This window comes from Equus asinus, chromosome 24, assembly GCF_041296235.1.
Source record: "Equus asinus isolate D_3611 breed Donkey chromosome 24, EquAss-T2T_v2, whole genome shotgun sequence".
NCBI classification, from domain to species: Eukaryota; Metazoa; Chordata; class Mammalia; order Perissodactyla; family Equidae; genus Equus; species Equus asinus.
The window spans coordinates 44,374,555-44,395,354 of NC_091813.1; the positions used below are offsets into that span (position 1 = coordinate 44,374,555).

The 20,800-nt window shown below is 45.3% G+C and overlaps 1 protein-coding gene and 1 long non-coding RNA gene across 5 annotated transcripts in view; one reads left to right on the forward strand and one right to left on the reverse strand.

Annotated features, from left to right (window-relative positions):
- The window catches only part of FOXO3 (forkhead box O3), a 119,436-nt gene that overhangs the window by 93,956 nt on the left and 4,680 nt on the right, over window positions 1–20,800 (forward strand). For all 4 annotated transcript variants that reach the window (XM_070496684.1, XM_070496683.1, XM_070496685.1 and 1 more), the window contains one exon: window positions 4,920–6,352. In XM_070496684.1, coding sequence (XP_070352785.1) covers window positions 4,920–6,317 — 1,398 coding nt within the window. In that variant the 3' untranslated portion in view covers window positions 6,318–6,352. The remainder of the gene's footprint in view (window positions 1–4,919; window positions 6,353–20,800) is intronic.
- LOC139041855 (uncharacterized) lies at window positions 7,722–20,797 on the reverse strand. The gene is made up of 2 exons (XR_011497877.1): window positions 13,861–20,797; window positions 7,722–13,571 (listed from the first exon to the last, which is right to left on the reverse strand). It is a non-coding gene; the product is annotated as an uncharacterized lncRNA (long non-coding RNA).

The window sequence follows — 20,800 nt, forward strand, 5'->3', positions numbered from 1 at the left end:
CATATTTTGCAGTAGAAAACTGTCTGCAGTATTAGCAAGAAAAATAATTACCCGATTCTGACGAGGCCAGTCATCTTGATGCTAATTGCTTCGAGGAGGGCCAAACAAAGGGGTTACTAGCCTGTGGCCCACACAGGCCACAGTCAGCATAGCGTGGCTGGGGAGGCGAGTTTCCTCATGCTGCCTGGTTCACCTCCTTCTGCACGCACCTCCTTGAAGGATTAAGCCACTAATTGCAGCTGCAATCACACGGGACACGGGTTTGCCAGTTGTTACTAATTAACTACACCTAAAGTGTTTCTGTCCCAGTGCGGGGCTTGCACCAGTGTAAATGGTTTTGTAAAAGAGAAGATTGACATAAAAATGAGACAAAGAATATTCTTATCTCTATCTTGTCAGACACGTTGTGATAGCGTTCCTGTAAGGGTTCCCTAAATCTTTGGCTCCATGTTGGAGAAAAGCTGGTATATGTATCCCTGAAGCTAAAGTTTCTTTCTAGAGATGGTGCTTTTTGTAATTCACCAGTATCTTGATTTCTTAGTAGTGGATTTAAGTAACCAGAACTATTCACGTGGTTTTGGTTTGAGGTTATAGTAGCTTCTTGGAGCTGTTAGTAAGTAAATGTGATGACAGAATGGCCTGAGCTCTTAGCAATACGACTGCTAGCTGGTGATATTTACCTTTCCACCTTAGCCTTAAGGAAAGCACATCCCTGCTTCAGCCGATTAACATTGGCCTGCCTCACAAGGTATTTCAAAATGTGTATTTAGATGTTATTAGAAAAATCTCTCGAGTCCTATCAAACCATTCCTGCTTTACCTTCAGCTCCTAATCCCCAAACTAATATAAAATCTTAGAGATTTAGACTGTTTGATAAGATGATATATGAATTAGTGGAAAACCATAGCATATTTTTAATGGTAGTTTTATAGTTTGAAATACACACAGTACATTGGAAACTAATTTACAGAGCCTAATGGAGAGGTCTTTAGAGAACTTAAACTATAAATCATTAAGAGGGTTTTACAGTGGCTTGCCTATTTTTATAAATCCCACTTCTTTATTCCTGGGGTTGAGGTGAGGCAGGTACAGTTTGAAATCTTACAGAAATCATATCATCATTAACTTTTGTTGTCAGGGAACATGTGGGGAAATATTGTAGTTCTGACTTTTTTTCTGGCATTTGTTTATTTACCTTTTCCTGCTTCACCAAAATTTAGGTAGAGAAGCTAGTGATTAGAATAATGACCTATGAGGAAAACCGGAATACATTTCTGGCATCTGACCTTGTCAGAGTGAGGGGCCGTATTTATATAAGCCTTTGTCAATGCCCCACTTTCAGATTATGGATTTTATGCATGGAAGGCCGGACAGCCTGTATGGATGGAAGGCTGCTGAGGCAGGGGACTGTGAGGATGGTGGTGGCACAGTTTCTGTTTGTGTGGTCTTCGTAATGTAACTGGAAAAACCTGTCTGAGTGTTGTGTAGGTAATACACCTGAGGCAATGTGTTCTGCCATTAATAACCTCTAAAACGAAAATGGAGCAAATAGTGGACACCAAAGCTGATCACCCATGTAATCAGTTGGGTTTTGTTTTAGAAGCTAAGGGTAGTTAGCACTGGTTCGTGTGGTCACCACTGTCCTCTCCTGAGAATGCGTGCTGTGATGGCCGCCTTGTAAGGGACACAGGCACGCTCCAGGGAGCCTTTACTTCCAGGTGGTACTCTTCTGAAAGCCAGGCTTGCTTTTAATTTTTTTTTTTTTTAATTTTAGGACAGACCCACCAAATTATTACCCCTAACTATTTCATGAACAAAAGTGCAGTAATAACACTGTGCTTTTGTATCCTTCTTTCTTAAATTTTTGTTTCTTTAAATGTTAGCACAGATAGGTTAAACGATGACTTCCAAATAATTTGGTGACAGACCTGTGAAAGGTTGTAGTAAAAGCATTGAATTGGAGTTGGGAAAACAAATTCCAGTTTGGGTTCTTATAGACACTAGCTGTGGGATCTTGTGTAAGTTATTTAATGTCATCTCTCAGCCTGAGTCTGATATATATGATGAGGGCACTGAGAATTAGAGACAGTGAATCTAAACCCTGTGGCCCGGTAATCAGGCAGCCTCTCAACTCTCACTCTGGCACTTGGGCCCGGGCCCTGAGCCCTGCAGGTCTGCTCCCAGGTGTGGGTATGCCAGCCCTCTGCCCCATCCCCTTACAGAAGCTTAATTTCTGTCTCCAAATCTTAACCAATTACAGCTTGTCATTTTATAAAATTACGCACACACACGTTGTTGGGGTTTAGAGTTGTGGTAATAGGTGACCATTAGAAAATTCATATAGGGCATTTTGGAGGTCTGTAAAGAATTTCGTTTTTTTTTTTTTCACAGTTGGTTTGGAATTGGTGAAACTTAAAATGCATTTTTAAGAAATATTCTTCCCCAAATGCTTTTTAAAAGGGAGGTAACTGGATACTTATGCTTGATCATTGTTAATTCTGAGTGTTGGTGTTAACTCTTTCCTAAATCTAGAGCAGAGGGGGCTGGCCAGGGTAGGGGTAGTTAGACGAGGGTCCACCCTGACCTGCGTAGCCTCAGCCTATTTTCCCACCAAGACGATGCAGTGCAAGTTTTTATCTAATATATCTAGTCATGTGATTGCTCAGTAGTTTGAATCCTGCCAAGTGAGTTTTAAGAGCATGCTCCATATCCATTTTATAAAGTGTCTCACTTTTTAAAGAAATGTAATTTCTGAACCATTAGTAGACATGCCATTATTCTTTTAAAAACCATAAGCGTGAAAGGGAAGCAGGATATGTAGTCTCCTGGGCAACATTTGTCTCATCAGATACAGGCATGTTGCGTGTTTGCTTCTCGCAAATGCGTCTTTATGGCTGTCGTAGAAACGCTGCCTGATGACCCATGGTCGCTAATGCTCACTGCGCAGCCGGCACTCTAGGCCCTCCTTGCGTGGGAACATATACATGGGAAACACTGTGAATGTTTTGGGTTATTTACTTATGGTAAAATCCCGCTGACTTGCTGTGTTTTAAAAACATTCTGGGAGAACACATGTATTTGTATCTTCTCCATAAATACAGTTGGTGATTGCCAATTTTTTTAAAACTATGATAACTTTTAGGATTATTCGTATTTAATATACGGTATCAGGCAATATCGTGTGTGTCTAACTTGCAAATAAAAACTCATCTGGCCTGCAGGTGCTGTTCCAGATGTGGAGAATACCATTAACTCCTCTCTTTTACTGCACATGAGGCATTTTACGGATTCAAATGAGCTCACGCCAGGTGGTGGGCTCTTTCCACCAAGGACTCTGCTTTATAATGGCATACGAACACCCTGATTTCGTAGCATGGCTGGCTCCTGAAGTATATTATCATGTATCAGCCTTACGTCATTGCTGTCAGGGCGGGATGGTTTGGATGCTATTATGGCTGTAATGAAGATGGAGAGCTGCGGTTATTGCAGACGGGTTAAGTGATTTGCTCAAGGTCACGTGGTTGGTCAGTGACAGAGATAGGACTAAATCTGGGTCATCCCTGTCAACTGGGTTTATCTGCCAGGCCAGGAGGAGGATTCTTGCAAGATGGGTGTAGGCATTAGTGTTTTGAGGCTATTTTTCCCTCTTTCTCTTTTTTTTAAAAAAAAAAATAAACTTTTTAATTTAGAATAGATTCCAATTTACAGAAAAGTTGCAAAACTGGTACAGAGAGTTCTCATATTCCCAACATTGTTTTCCCACATTATTAACATCTTATATTAGTTTGGTACATTTGTCACAACTAATGAACTAATATTGATACATTATTATTAACTAAAATCCCTACTTTATTCAGATTTCCGTTTTTGCCTAATGCCCTTTTTTTGTTCCAGCTTCCCACCCAGGAGGCCTCATTACATTTGGTCATCATGCTTCTTGAGGCTCCTCTTGGCTCTGATAGTTTTAAGGAGTACTGGACGGGCGTTTTATAAATGTCCCTTAATTGGGATTTGTCTGATTTTTCTCATGATTAGACTGGGGGTGATGGATTTTGGAAGGAAGACACCGAGGAAGGTACCATTTTCATCACATCATGTTGAGTACATGCCATAACCATGACTTATCCTGTTGATGTTGCCCCTGATCACCTGGCTGAGAGGGTGTTGGTCAGGTTTCTCCACTGTACAGTTACTCTTTTTCCCATTTTGCCTCCTGTACTCTTTGGAAGGAAGTTATTATGCTCAGACCACATTGCCTTGAGGGGAGAGTATCTGTATAAATTATTTGGAATTTTTCTGAATGGGAGGCTCACCTACTTCTTCTGTCATCTCTGCCATTTTTTTCCTTAAGCCTGCCAGATGGGTGTGACCTTGTGGCAGGAGGAGACGGAATCATAGAAGGGATGGGTGAAGATTCGCCCCAGTTCTGAGTTCATAGAAGTGGTTAAGAAAAGGTAGACGCTGCTCCTATGCTAGTGAGGGAGGGGACGATGACAGAATAAATAGCCCCCAGGTGACTGATTACCCTTAGAGCCAGGGAGGTATGTGGCAAAGTGCAGGCAGGGAGTGACATGGTAATAAGTTATAAGTGTGAACTTCAGTATAGGAAATACGATTACAGAAAGGACAAGAAAACTTAGGAATTTTGGAACAACAATGTCAGTGAACTTACACATTCCCGGCATCTCCTGGATATGAAACCATCTCCCATCTCCTACATAGAAAACTTGCCGTTTACAATGTCGTCGTTTAATTCTAAGCCAAGGAGGGTCCTGCAGGTGTTCGTCTGTTTAAATTTGTTTTTAAGCCTCTGCAATTGAGAAGTTTTTTTAAAAAAATAAGGAGTCTGATTATTTCTTCTGGGTGCTCAGTTTTGGAGCATTCTGGCTCATCTTCTGCGTTTTCCCTTCTCTCTGCAGAACTCTATCCGGCATAACCTGTCGCTGCACAGCCGGTTCATGCGGGTCCAGAACGAGGGGACGGGCAAGAGTTCTTGGTGGATCATCAACCCTGATGGGGGCAAGAGCGGGAAGGCACCACGGCGGCGAGCTGTCTCCATGGACAACAGCAACAAGTATACCAAGAGCCGTGGCCGCGCAGCCAAGAAGAAGGCAGCCCTGCAGACAGCCCCTGAGTCAGCAGATGACAGTCCCTCCCAGCTCTCCAAGTGGCCCGGCAGCCCCACGTCGCGCAGCAGCGATGAGCTGGATGCATGGACGGACTTCCGCTCACGCACCAATTCCAATGCCAGCACTGTCAGCGGCCGCCTGTCACCCATCCTGGCAAGCACAGAGTTGGATGACGTCCAGGATGATGATGCGCCGCTCTCCCCCATGCTCTATAGCAGCTCAGCCAGCCTGTCACCCTCTGTAAGCAAGCCATGCACCGTGGAGCTGCCACGGCTGACCGACATGGCGGGCACCATGAATCTGAATGATGGGCTGGCTGACAACCTCATGGAAGACCTGCTGGATAACATCACGCTCCCATCCTCCCAGCCATCGCCCCCTGGAGGGCTCATGCAGCGGAGCTCTAGCTTCCCATACACCACCAAGGGCTCCGGCCTGGGCTCTCCCACCAGCTCCTTTAACAGCACGGTGTTTGGACCCTCGTCTCTGAATTCTCTGCGTCAGTCGCCCATGCAGACCATCCAAGAGAACAAGCCAGCTACCTTCTCTTCCATGTCACACTATGGCAACCAGACACTCCAGGACCTGCTCACTTCGGACTCACTCAGCCACAGTGATGTCATGATGACCCAGTCGGACCCCTTGATGTCTCAGGCCAGCACCGCTGTGTCCGCCCAGAACTCCCGCCGGAACGTGATGCTTCGCAACGACCCAATGATGTCCTTTGCCGCCCAGCCTAACCAAGGGAGTTTGGTCAATCAGAACTTGCTCCACCACCAGCACCAAACCCAGGGCGCTCTCGGTGGCAGCCGTGCCTTGTCGAATTCCGTCAGCAACATGGGCTTGAGCGACTCCAGCAGCCTTGGGTCAGCCAAACACCAGCAGCAGTCTGTCAGCCAGTCTATGCAAACCCTCTCAGACTCTCTCTCAGGCTCCTCCTTGTACTCAACTAGTGCAAACCTTCCCGTCATGGGCCATGAGAAGTTCCCCAGTGACTTGGACCTGGACATGTTCAATGGGAGCTTGGAATGTGACATGGAGTCCATTATCCGTAGTGAACTCATGGATGCTGATGGGTTGGATTTTAACTTTGATTCCCTCATCTCCACACAGAACGTTGTTGGTTTGAACGTGGGGAACTTCACTGGTGCTAAGCAGGCCTCATCTCAGAGCTGGGTGCCAGGCTGAAGGATCACTGAGGAGAGGGGAAGTGGGCAAAGCAGGTCAGTGCCCAACGCTATGGCATAATAATAACCCAGTGGGATGGTTGGGGGAGGCTGTCTTATTTGCTTTGAACTTTACTCCACATTGAGAAATTGAGAACCGCAGAGCAGTTGGTGCACAGTAACATGGCTCCCAACCAGTTTATGTCTGAGTTTTATCTGATAAACAGAAAGGGCTATCAGGTGCCCCTCGTCATAATTTGCTGACAGCTCGGGAATTTTACTGCCGGTGAAAAGAACACACTACATACATTTCAGAGATTTCTTTCCTCTTTGTATCCAGTCGCCCTTGCTGAGCTGTGGCACAGGGCCCCCTGCCTGATGGATGGATGATAATGGAAGGGCAAGGGAGGAAGGGGGGACCTTAGGTCACACAAACTTCAAGGTTAATGCCCAGCCAGAGGACTTCCTTAGACTCTCAGGTCCAACACGGCCATTGTTGATCTTCCATGTTATGGCTTCTTCATCCTTTTTTCCAGTAAAGTAACGATTTGTAGGTACTTCTAATTTAACTGCGCGATATATGTTCTTGAGTCTTACATATATGAGTATTTTCCATCAGAAGCAAGATGTATTCGATTCTTCACCATAGTCTTAAGCATCTTTTTTTGTTAGCACCCCACGTCTTAGTATTTAAAAGAGGAAAAGAAATAAATTGAAAACAGAAGTTTTTCTGTGAGAGAGCACTTACTCATGTGCTTCCTGTTCCCCAGTGTATAAATGACGTCAGGTTCCCAGTAGAGTGACATGGGCTGGGAATGGTGACAGAGATTTTTTAAACTGCAGTGTTTGAAAACTCTTGGAACCAGAAGGATCAGGCAACAAGATGTGGTAAGAAAAGCATTTCACTGGAATCCCATGGTGAGGGCTCAGTCCCGCTTGTGCTGCTTTCTGGCTGCTATCGGGACTATGTCCCTTAGCCTCTGAGCATCAATTTCCAGTTTTAGAAAATGAGGATAGTAGCCCGTTACTTCACAGGGTTTTTGCAGGGATCAAATGCACTGAAGTATGTGAAAATGATTTTGTAAAACTGCAGTGGGCTGAAATATGTGTGGGGTCTTAGTTAAACAAACTAACAGATGAGTAAGCAGGGAGTCCAGAGAGGTTAAATAGTTTGCCCAGGGTTGCACAGCTAGACCCAGAATCCATATTTCTTGAATAGTTTGTACTATATAGTCCTTCCTCATTTTCTCTTGATGGTGAAAAATAGGAAATGCTCTGAGCTGGAGCCAGAGTAACAGACAGTACAACAAGCTTGCCCTGGAACTTTCCTCCTCAAGAAGTAAGAGGAGCACTGGGGTCTTCTAGGAACAGGTTTGCACCCCCAGCCCCTCCCATGTCCAAGGGCACTGTTCTGTGCCCCAGCTCCCTTTTTCTTAATCTCAGCCAGCTGCTTAACACCCTTCGTTCAATGGTATAAAAGAGAAATGGGATTCAAAGCTGTAAACCTGGGCTCTGTGTAACCCTCTGCCCTGGAGAGGGAATTATAAGGGACTCCTGTGGTGACTCACTCCAGCTCATGGGTAGTTGTGGAAAGGGGAATGTCAAAAGTGTTGTGATGCTAAAGCGTTTCAGCTTTCCCAGGCATAAGCAGGCCCCTGAGAGAACTCAGACATCTGTTTTCAGTCATTTAATTGCCCTTGAGATGGTAAAAAGACTGTCATGGAAGCTGAATAGGGGGACACAGTGTCATGCCCACGGTTCAGTACCATCCCAGAACTCAGACTGGTGACTTGCCTTGAGAAATTTAGATTATTTGGCTTTTAGAAGAATATGTAATGTGTCTTCCTTTAAGAGGAATGTGATCGTGGTTTCTAAAGACACAAGTTTCTAAAGACTGAAGTTTTAGTTTTGGTGTGGTTGTAAGGAAGCTGCTTTCTAGTTCATTGAAAAGAATAAGTTCAGAAGAAAATGTACGATCAGTTTTTCTCTGATTTTTTCAAATGAAAGTTTTACTTTTAGTTGAATAGCAGGGTTTTCTTGTATATGTGTAATTCTAAAAGATTGTATAAAAATATTTTAAGGGAGATTTAAATACTTAAGTTTTTAAAACATATTTAATGCATTATTATTTTGATAATAACCACCTTTGGGATAATGCATTTGATTATAATACCCTAATGAAACCTTAGGGTCATTTAATCACCTTTTTCTTAGAACATTTTGAGGAAAGTTGTTTTAAGAAGATATTTCTTCATTTAAAAATGAAAAATCACCAGATTTTCCTGAAAGTGGACTAGTTCAGTATGACCAGAGCAAGAGAGGAAACATCCTAAAGAGAGTGAAGGGGTCTGGTTTCTGGGTTCAGGATTTCCATTTCACTTGGAACAAATTGCTCCTCTGAACAGCCAGGAGCACGTGTGGCCTGAAGTGTATTCTTTACTTTTAAACTTACGGCTATCACTTTACTGAAAACTCCTTCCTAAATTCTCAAAACAGGCCTGAGGTTGCAATCTCAGACCTTACTTCTCCCAAATTAAGCATCCTAGCTTTCCAACGAGTTGTTCCATAAGGACTTGCTTGATTTTGTTTTGTTTTTTTTAAACCACGAGTCACGGTGTTCTTCAGACTCACTTCCTGGCTTGCTAACTGAAGGTCATATGACCCTGAATTGGAGCCGTCTTGTTGTGAAGTCCTGTCCAGTTGACAGACAGACTTGCTGAAGAGCTGTGGTGAGATGCTTCTCTGGGGGTTGGGTGTTTCACACATGTCATTCATTTTAGACCGTGTGTAAAAGGCTTTGACCTCTGGCTCTGTCTGGAAAAGAAAAAAAATAACCATCCCTTTCTGTGAATGCCAGCTACTGGGGTGTGAAGGGCACTTTCTTCTCTCAGGGACTCATAAAGCTTGGTGCATGTACTTGCTGCCCAAATTGGGAGCATCGATGTCAGAGAGCTGGAGTGGTGCTTGCAAGGCTGAGCTTCCAGGGAGCCTTCCTTAGTCTGACGTGTGTCCTCTCGGGGGGAACGCAGCTTCAGTCTCACCATTATTTTGTTGGCAAAAGATGCCTGAATTCACAGGCTCTTTCATTCATCTTCATCCTTTGGCATTTGGAGACCGCAAGTAGGGAGCAGCCCAGTATTTAGTTCTGTTTCAACTACTTTATGATAAGGATTGGAAAACATCAACCAGGAAATGCCACATGGAGAGGAGAGGCATAGTTCTCTTCCTGTTTCTGTCACTGGCCGCATTACTGATGAGTCTCTCAGAAGAGTAGGTTTCTTGTCTGTCAAAAGAGGACAGAATCATAGAGTTTTAAAGGTGCATAGTCCATATCATTGTAAACCTGGAATCTAACATTCTGTCTGTGAGATGGAGCCATAAAGAGAGAGTGGTGCGCTCGTGTGGAAACGGCAGGCTGCAGTGTGGAGGCCAGGTAGAATGATATGCAGGCTACGTCCCCAAAGGAGGAAATCTTTGATACTTCTTGGAGTGATGTTTGAATGTTGTGATTCCATTATGTCTTTAAAGATTCATGTTGGGGGATAAGATTAACCAAATGCAGACAATCTAAGCTATCTATGTCGTGTTTTTCTTGATGTAGATATTTCTGTTTTAGGGGATGTAATGTATGGTAAATGTGAATTTGTACATATTGTATGGAGAATATACTGTGTTACTTGCCTTTGGGACTGTAGTCTAGTTCAGCCTCAAGAATTCTGCATCTGTAGGAATCTTTATTCTTACCTTTTTTAAAAGCCTGAAGTCTGAACTGTCATTCCTGGGGAGAATGGCTGTCTGGATCTTTTTAGTGTTGACAGCAGTAAAAGAAAATTGACACAGCTGTGAAAAGGGGTTTCTGTGCAGAGGCTGGTACGCTCTTTACATACATTCTTGTCCTGGGAAAGCGGTGACAACCACAGCTACCCTTCCTGGGCCTGTGGGGTTTTTAATGCACCTGTGACCTCTGGCCAGCCTGCTAAGCATTGGGACAGAACCTGAGTGGCTCTCACTTCAAGTAGTTGCATTTATTAATGGCATTCTGGAAGGTCTCTTTTTGGCCACAGAGCATAGGTGGAATGTAAATAAATTGGGGTGAAATCACCAGAATTACTACTGGTAATTTCTGTGAACTTCAAGCTCTCATTAAATGCTTCTTTGTAGAGTGTTCATAGTGCTCAATATTCAACATTGTATAAATAACATTTCTACAAGTAAAGCCTTCCCCAGGCACCACCTGTGCTTCTCACAGGTTACCTTTCTGTATAGAGGTGGAAAAAGGGGGCTGTCGGTTTCCACTTCTATGCCATTGCCAAAGAGATTGGCCTGCCAGACGTCCGCCTGGGCCCTGGGGCAAGTGGAAGGATATTTGCTCACTGCTTTCTCTTCCCTGCCTTGGAGATGCATGTTTCAGCACTAGATTTTCATTCCAAGATGGCGATCCCTCACCTTCTAAGAGACATCACCCACTTCACCCTGGTTTTGTTGATATGTTCATTTAGTTTCAAAACTTTCCCCATCCTCCATATTGTTTTGAAGTTTAAATTTTCAAAAACTAAAACGAATTGAAATTTTGTGAATTAGAGACACTTCAGATATTTAGAGGTCCTGTAGGTTAGTGTTTCACAGAATGGTAGATCCTAAAGATATTCGTGGCTATTAAGTGGAAAATGGGTTCTGTGTTCGTATCAGTTTGAAGAATGCCATGTTAAAGTGAAATAGGGTTATTTCCAGCAGGACTTCTCAGAGCCTTAAAAGTTAATACACATTATAAACCTTCTTGGGTAGGATTGCAATGCTTCCTGAATTTATTGGATGTCTTGAATCAAATCCTTTTTTTTCAAGAAACCATAGAACCAGTGTTCTATGGAACCCCTAAAGAAATCCTGCCCTAGGGTGCTACTGAAAGGATTTGAGTCCCCTTAAGAAGTGGATTCCTTGCCCTTTTCCTCTCGATTCGTGTTGAGTTTTTTGTACGCCCTTGTGATATATCAAACTTTTCTCTAGCCATGGAGTGGGTTCTACTCTTAGATGAGCTAGCTGCCTGGCAAAATGGTAGGCCCCATCTTGGCAGAAGTGCTCCAGAAAAGCCTGAATTCATTAAACAAAATTCATTTATTGAGTACCTGACTGCACTGGGCACAGAGGATAGAGTTAAATAAAATAGGGTCTCCCCCTCAAGGAATGCATGGTTGGGAAGGTGATGGCAGTGGTGGTGGTGACCATTTGTCATAGAGGAAAACACTGCCTTACCTGCGGGATTGGAGCATAGGACCCATGGGTGTGTGGCAGGCTTATGTGCCTGGTTTTCTGCCACAACCCAGCTTTCAAATATCCTGTTCCATTATCACATGGTCCATCCCACCTGTTTGTCTGGAGGATGAAAACATAGGCCCTACAGTTCAGGAGCTCCGTGCTGATAGGGCAGAGTTCAGGCTATATCCAGATGCTGGTTTCTGTTAAAAACCCTGCAGGATGCTCGCTGTAGTTTATGTTTGATTTCTAGAGCTGGTTCATCACAGATGGACGTGAGCCAGCCACCCACTTCCCCTCACTCTTCCTAGGGCTCTGCTCTGAGGGGAACTGTGGATTGAAAAAGCCTCCCCTGCAACCCACTCCAGGTTAAATAACGTCTGTGTGATATGGCCAAGGGCCTGTGGGTTTGTAGCCGAAGGCTGCCATTTTCATGGCTTTGTGTCAAGTCACTCATCTCTCGCAGTCTCAGTTTGCTTATCTGTAATATTGGGTTAAAATGAAAACATACCTTACACTAGCTCTGATAGGGGCTAATTTGCTTTGGCAACTTTTTTTTTTTGCTGAGGAAGATTTACCCTGAGCTAACATCTGTGCCAGTCTTCCTCTATTTTATATGTGGGTTGCCGCCACAGCATAGCTGATGAGTGATGTAGGTCTGTGCATGGGATCTGAACCCGCAAACCTGGGTGGCCAAAGTGGAGCATGCCGAACTTCACCATTAGGCCATGGGGCTGTCCCCTGCTCTAACAACTTTTTAAAGAGTTATTTATTGTTTACTGTTACTTAAAATGGCTTCAGAGGTTAATACAGAATAAAGGAAGCAGGCAAGGCAGTCCTACACTATTGGCAGAAAGAGTGACTGCTTTCCTCTTGGGGGGTACCCATGAGAGAGGCTGTTTTTTCACTAACAAAGGGAGCTTCTGCCACAGATGGGATGAGGAGGTTTATATGTGGTATCCAGAGTGTTCCATTAGCATCTTTAAAGGATTGCCTGAGAAGTCTGAGCTGTCTGGCCTCAGCTTTCCCTAGGGTGCCTGTGGGTCTCCATAGGGCCTGGTGGCCTGACTGCTAAGGGAGAAGCCTCACCCTGCCCCTTCTCCACTCCCTCAGAGTGTAGCCTCTTCCTGTTGGGAGGGGACCTGGAATCTGATCTTGCTCCTCCCACTGCCAGGCCATCCCAAGCCACACAGAGAAATAAAGAGCTGTTCCAGTCCTCTTGGGGCTTTCTTGGGAGCAGAAAGATGACCACACAATAAATAGCATGATGCTGGCAGTGGTCTGGCCATGGACTCCCCCCGAGAAGAGCTGATGGTTTACCCCGTTACTGGTGAATGTGACACAGTTTGGGGTTCAGAAAACATGGTCACTGTATCCTTAACATCTCTTCCAACTCTTAAGTTTCAGTGAAAACCCAGAGAACATAGGCTGTCCTTCTCCAGGAGCTTTCCTCCCAAACAAGGGGGCCAAGCCTGGAGCCGAAATACGCACTCCGTCTGTGAAGAGCTGCTGTGCCCTTGGTTACCGAGATTGTGCTTTCTTTTTTTCTCTCCCGGTAATAGATGGACCTTACTCTGGAATCCTAGATTTTGTTTTTTTATAAACCTCTTTCTGGCTTAAATCTATGACATTCATTTATTAAGGGATGAGAATTACTTAGTCATGAAGGCCTCAGAGGGTAATTCCAGTGTTTCTGAAGATGAAACTTTAATTGCCCCATTTTAGTTTGGTTGAAGGTTTGCATATCAGTATGTCGTGTCCCCCGGCCGCGCTTCTCTCTCCTCCGGCTCTTTCTCTCTGATGAAAGTAGTCTGGACCATAAGATTCACGTCTGTGTGGAGTGCTTGATTTGACTCCTCAAGGGAAATTAATGGGCAAGGAGAGGCCAGAGGTAGGAGTCTAGGAGTTCTGAGGTTGAAATTTGTAATTAATTTCCACGGGCCGCCACGTGTATCCATGTTATTGGAACTTCCCTTGGTCGTTTGGATGTTGAGAAATGAGCAGGAAGCAGTACAGCCCAATATATCTGTAAGTCATCAGAAAGTAAGTGTTGACCGATAGGCCTGTTAGGGTTCCCCTTTGCTTAACTGAAAATGATGCCGGCCACCCAGTGCCTCAAGCCAGAGTGCTCCCTGCTCAGCCCGATCAGGTTCCCCTCAGGTCACCCTGCTGGCTGGGGTGGGGCCCCACGGTAGGGAGCCCCAGGTACCTATCACTGCAGTGCAGGTGCAGGCTGCACGCGGAGATAAGGGCCACCATGCCCCATGAGATGCCAGTTTACCTCACCCCTGGAATCTGCTGGCCGGAGCACTGACCTCAGGACTGTCCTTTCTCTCTCCATCAGTCTCAGAGTCACCCTTGAGACCCTCCTTTCAGTTCCTTCTTGGTTTCCTTCCTCTGTTGTGCTGGTGTGGTGATTGCTTCTTGGCTGCGACCTGTGTCACCTGCATGTCCTGGACACACCATAGAGGTAGATGAGTGACTGGACTGTTTGTGGAACTAAAAGAGCTGACTTTGTGTTTTCAGTTTCAGAATCACTTTTGGGAAAATTAGATTGTCCTCAAACCCCTGTGTAGCTAAAGCAGGAAAAGAAGACTCTGGAGACCCCTCTCCCCTGCTTGGTGGCGGAACCCTTAGATGGGCTGGCACATGACACCGACCCTTGCACCAGCCCCCAGGGAGCTGGGGCATCCCAGCCTGAAGGGATGGCTGCACGCTGGTGTCCTTGTCGTCCCTTCCCCCACCCCCGCTCTCCCCCCCACTCCCAGCCAGTAAATGCAATGAAGAGCCACACAGGATGGGCCACACCCAGCAAACGTAAACATTGTGATATTCAGGTCATGGTTTATGGCTCTGAGCATTTCCTCCTGGACTAGGGTTCCCTTCTCTTTGTAAACCGTGAATCACTGTAGCAATGACAGCGATTTGGGAGTTAGAGTAGCAAGACTTAACTTTCGGACTGATGATAAAAGGTTGTGTATGGTGGGATGTACAGGAAGGATGGGAGAAGGTAAATTCTTTATTGAATACTGTTTACAATTTTTTAATTATTACTTTTAAAAAATTAGTTGAATGTTAAAATTGTGCGTTGTGTTGATCTTTAGGTGGTTTCATCCTGTATGAGTTTTAGAAACTTAATCAGAAGCCATCCTTCCCAAAAAGGATTAAAATTCTGGGTCTTGTCCCACATGCAGTAGGTTCTGCCTGAAATCAGATAAGATTGTCTCAGCAAATGCGAGTAGATTTATTCTTTTCTTTTTTTCTTTTTGAGGAAGATCAGCCCTGAACTAACATCCACTGCCAATCCTCCTCTTTTTGCTGAGGAAGACTGGCCCTGAGCTAACATCCATGCCCATCTTCCACTATTTTGTGTATGGGATGCCACCACAGCATGACATGATAAGTGGTACATAGGTCCGCACCCAGGATCCATACTGGGGAAGCCCGGGCCACCAAACCGCTGAACCACCAGGCCGGCCCCGTGAGTAGGTTTAAGATACTTATGGAAGCTGTAGCACTACAGAAGGGGTGTTAAGTGTTTGAGCTGGCAGAGGAGAAGAGAGGGCTATTCCAGGAGAATGATTCATTCATTTCTTCAGCCAACATTTATTGTGCACTTATTCTCTAGGGTCACGTGCCACATAACAACGTCTCAGTCAAGGACGGACCGCATAAACAGTGGTAGTACCACACAGCCTAGGTGCATAGTAGGCTGTACCATCTAGGTTTATGTACGTGCGCTGTATGATGTTCACACAACGACAGAATCACCTGACAATGCATTTCTCAGAAGGTGTCCATGTTATTAAGCGACACATGACTGTATTTCAACTTTCCAGGCTACTTGGGACATCAAGAAAATTGTGTGTCCCTGACTGGAATGTACACTTCTTGAGGGCAAATACCACGTCTAAGACAGTGCTCTTAAAATGCTTGGTGCTCCCCAAGTGCTGGATTTGATTTGAAGGCTTTACTCTGTTTTCAGGGAGTTCAACATATGGAGAGTTCAGTGTCTGGAAAAGTAACCATTCTGGGCACTATGTGATTAGATGCCAGGTGAGTGGCTTAGGAGTTTGGGAGAGGACAGCCTGGGGAAGGTGGGGCTGGAGGAGCTGTCTGATGGCTGGAGGTGATTCACATGGGTGGGGAGAGCTAAGCAGGCAGCGTGTGACTGAGCTGACCCATTGGCCGCGCGGGCTTGTTCCCATCAGTAGTAGCAGGTAGTGGAGCCTGACCCCAGAGGTCTCTGCCAGCTAAGCTTTGGGGATATTGTAATTAAGGTTAAAGAACCATGAGTCTAGAGAGGATCCAAACGCCCCTTAAAGGATTTTGCCTTAAACATAGTCTTTAAAAGAACATAATCCCAAACTTTACATGCTGTTCTATGTGGTTTGAAAAAATCTAAGAATCTTAAGAAAATATGAAATCTCTGCAACTTTCCTCTGGACAGTAAATTAACAGGTATCATATTTCTGCCATGTCAGTCATCATATTTAACTCTGGATGCCCAAAGAATATTGGTTAACGTAATCCCAGCCCCAATAGACAGACAGAGCTAGGACATTCTTAAGTCAAACTTACATTAACCATCGGTGATCCTGCAGTGTAAGCAACAGGGAAGTGGTGCCTCTCTGCGGGACACCCCGCTCTTTGTCCCTCAGCTGTGAAGTGCCAGGACAGCTGCTTCTCACCATCTCCTGTGTTTACCAGCACAGCGCAAAGGCTGGCGTGAGAGCACTCTGCACTAGGCCCGTGTCGTGAAGTGTCGTGGGGGCAGCAGCTTTTCAGGGGCCTGTCCCCAGCCTTCACAGACAGACTTCACCTGCCACCTTGTTACTGGGAGCTAGAGAGGTGTACTTAGACATGTCAAGCTTTTACACAGACTAAGCTTAGTGTTTTAAATAATGTGTATAGCTTTGTGTCTTTCCAGTCTCTTCCTGAGTGTCGCCTTTGCCATGAAAAGCTTTTTATTTTGAGCTTCCCTGTAACATCCCCATTTTCTCCCTAAGTATGAGACTTGCCCATTAGAAGGCTCCAGAGCCTCTGGGCTGCATTTCCTGGAAGCTTGACTTTCTTTTAGGGAGCCTCCTCAACTGAATATAAATTTGGCCCCCTGCCTGGCCAAAACTTCCATACCTGTTCTGTTTCCCTCATAAACTATTCCGGGTCTAAAATGGCAAATTGAGAGCGTTTGCCAAAGTGGATTTTCGTAGAGCTGCACCTCCTGACTCTCCTCCTCTGGCGGTCATGGAGGATGGCTCTGGCCAGTGTCGCGGGCGGAGGGCTGGGTTTTCATCGGCCAGGCCCCTGCTGACAGCGGCCACCAGGCTGGTTTTCATGTACTTCCCTAACTCCTCTTTATCGCCCATTCCGACCTAGAAGATACTGAAAAGTTACCAAATTAAGCCAGAGTTGCTGTCCCCATTGGATGTTTTCTTGAGCTCCTTCCAGTTTTGGCTGTGAAGATGAACTCCAAGGGAACTGTTGCCATTTTGGTGCTCCTAAATTAGACGTGGCTACCTATCCCAACACCTACAAGAATACTGTTTTCCCGGGGGTGACGCCAGCTACAAAAGCCTTGGTGGATGCTGGCAGATGGTTGTGGCTCATGGTGGCTTTGTGTCCCTTAGATCCTTCCAGGGGTGGAGCAGAGATGGTGGCAGGCAGGCGTTTCTTGGCTCTCTGCTTAGGGATGGTGCGGTGATACTCTGAAATCCACACCTGTTCTCTGGACTCCACATGAGCCTTCCCTGTCAGATTGGGTGAACTCCAGTTCATTTCCTTTTCTATCCTACATGTTCCATATTTAGTCCCCAGTTTGCCCCAGGGGTTGCAAGTTTGGCTTAAATTACCTTTGTGTTTAAAGAGTGAGGAAAGTGGTACTTCACTTTAATTTTTGTTTGGCAGACTTGCCCCCAAACATCTCAGTTTTAGCTAAGAAAGCAGTGGGTAACATTGTGGATTTGTGGATGCGAGAGTTTCACATCCTGCTGGCTCTTTTTCCTTCCACGTCCTATTTGGCATTGGGGTCCTCTTCCTTTCCTCTCTGCCAAGAAGATAAAAAAACACTACTGAGAAATATGAATGTGTCACGGTGGAGTTAAGCTGTGGGAGGACAGCAATGGGAACATTTATGTTTTATTCCCAGATTAAAGTTGATTGGGGTGGTTGTGTTACGTGTGGAGTTTTTTGGAGGCGTTGCCCTTTCTTAGAACATCATGTGATTTAGCGGTGATAATGAGGCAGAAACTTGTCTTCCCCATAGATGCCAAGATTATAGAGGGACCTGCTTCTCCAGAGCCCAGATGACAGCATCCATAGATATTTTTAGAATGAGCCTCATCATTTGGTTTCCCCATTTCATTTTCCTTGTATCAACAGCCTGATTTCAAACTTACTTATTGAGCTTAGATAGGGAAGGAGGAGATCTCCTTCCTATTAGTAAAAGTCACCAATGGCACAGGACATTTTCACATTTATTATTAGTTATCTTGTTGCCTAGTGACTGCAAAGTGATAGCCGTAATTCCCTTTAGCCCTATGCTTCCTTTTCCTTCCAATCATTTTCTTAATCTGATGCCTTTTTAAATTTCTTCGGAAGGGCATCAACATATACACATAAACCTCGCAGTTAACTAAAACATCTTTAAACAATGTAAGAATCATGGGAGCTTCACCAAAAGCCATAAAATTTGTACCCAACCTAAGTATCATTAAATCCCCAGCTGAGTAGCTGGTCTCCTCACTTCACGTGCTCCCTGTGTTCTCCCAGCCTTTGATGGAGTCAGATAAACACGTGCGAACGTTGAGCAACCAAAGAGCAGTTAAAAATCGAAGGCAGACGCGGAGCTGCTTTCCTTAGGACTATTTTTAATCCTAAGGTCTTCCTAGTGAATGGTGATGCTGGCGTTCCTCTTGGAAGGATGATTGTTTTTCTGTTCAACATTTATCTGGCTCCTTTATGTTTTCATAATATTTTACAATCTGTTTTCCTTCTATCACAGAGAAAACAAGTCGCCTTTCTGTTCTGTGGAGTGGGAGTTTCTGTATGAAATTTGTCTCCTGTGAGAGCTGCCTCTGAACCTGAGGCTGGGTCTCTCTGCTTAACCGCTAGGTACAAAACCCAGATCCTGAGCAGCCTGGGAGCCCCTGGGGGAGCTCCAGGACATAGCGTTACAGGGACCCACGCCTATTCTGCAGAAGGGGAAGGAGTGGTGATCAGTGTATCTCCTTTTTAATGATGAAGTCCCGGAAGGTTCCGGTCCTTTGATGAGGGCATGGGTATTTGGCCTGGGGATTGTTGTTGCTAGTTGCTCCAGACTGCCCAAGGAGGGCCTCCTGCCCCTGGTTCTGGGGCTGATGCCCTGTTCTGCTTAGAGTGATGCCATACTGGGGCTATGGGTGCCCTCTGCCTCCTTCCATCCTATGCTGACCCAGCCCCTGCATTAGAGCAGGCTGTGCACCTGGCCTCTGTATGTTGGGAATGAAGTGTGTCACCTTTCCAGTACGCAGTGGTTTCCGTGGCTGAATAATTAACACCAGAGGGAACCGGGGGATGGGGTCTGAATTAGGTAATACTTTTACAGCTTTTCCCGTGGCGCCTGCGGTAAGTCAGGATCGGGACTTGGGGACCAAAGTCCCCTGATGACTAATTGCATAGTGATGTTAGATTGTGATTTATTAAGTGTTACTATGAAGGAAAAAACTGAATCTCCTTCCAGAGCACCCTGTGTGCACCCCTGTCTGTCATGCTCAGGGCTGCCAGGTGGAGTACTTAGAACAGCATCCTAGGCAGGCTAAACTCACAGATTCTGAGAGCTGCATCTATGTTAGCTTTTTCTGCCTCTGAAATCAACAGGCCATTATTTTCTAATCCAGGATAATGTCACATACCCTTACAAAGCAAAATACCTCAAAAAAGCCATCAGCCAGGGAAGCTAAAGACTGGGGATGAGTAGGAGGAAGGGGCCACCTTGTCCTGCTTTATTGTCTCTGCTTCGGATCGAACAACCTGAGTTTTTCTATTTGGAGCCACAACAAGGGGAACTGTGGCCATGGGTATGGAATGTTACCTATACCAAGCCCTGCCATCTTTCTGACTATTGGTAGTGAGAGGTAAGATTGCCAGCCAGTCCAGCCACAGAAGAGAGTGAAGTCACAATACACTTGTAAAGATTCCCAGTGAATTTAGGATAATACCCCCTCTAAAGCGGGGAGAAGCAGACGTCGTAACGTGTGTGTAACCTTATGGATGCGTTTTTCATTACTGTTCACCTTATCTGGTGAAAAGATCATGAGTTCTTGTTGCCTCACTACTACTTTTCTATCCACTTCTTGGCCTAGAGCCACTTTTTCCTACCATGCCAGCCGACACTGTCTCCATAAACAGAAGGCCTTATGACTTGAGGACTGCCAGGTCTCCTAACTCAGTGGTCCCACGAAGTCTGACTTGTGTAAATTCAGAAGCTCTGACAGCACCTCTTTTGTGCCTTACATTGAAGACTGTTGGAGGCAAAATAATAATAGTAAAGTTGTTCATTGTTAAAGGGATGTTTTGTAGGAGCTCTTTCTGGCCATATGTGTATGGTATATAATTTTTTTTTCCTCTGCAGATTTTTAATACAAAAGGCCAATTCCTAAAACAGCCCACTCAGAGATTGCTTACTCCTTTTATAGTGACACAAGTCAAGATTACTACCACCCAGCAGCACGGACTGCTTAAGCCTTTGTGGAAAGTGGCCATGTCATCTCCCCTGGTATTGGGATGTTAGTGGAAGAGTGGTTAACAAGGTCAGTCCACATAGCCAGTGAGGGAGAACCGGAAAAGCACAGCTGGTCTGCTTAGGGTGACCAACTTCCCTGGTTTTAGCATGAAAGTCCCGTGTCCCAGGAAACTCTCAATCCACAAGTCTGAGCAAAACCCCACCTGCACCCTGGACATCAGTAACTTGAAAGGACCCACTACAGCACCCCTCATTTGTCTTTGTTAACCTCCCGAAGGGCATGGGCCCATTTCCTCTAGGCTTTTCAACTTGAGAGCATTTTGTAATCGGGCACAGAAAGAAGGTAAGTCATCTCCATGCTTTGTCCTTAGGTTTGAAGGCTCTTTGGAGCTGGTGGAGCAACACAGCTTTGCTCTGAGTCCCCTTGGCTCGGAGGTGGGTGAGGAGATGGGAGGCTGATGAAGCGTGATGCTGAGTGCCCACTCTTGCTGCTTAAATGCCCTTAATCGTCTCTGGTTTTCTGTTTTCCTGCT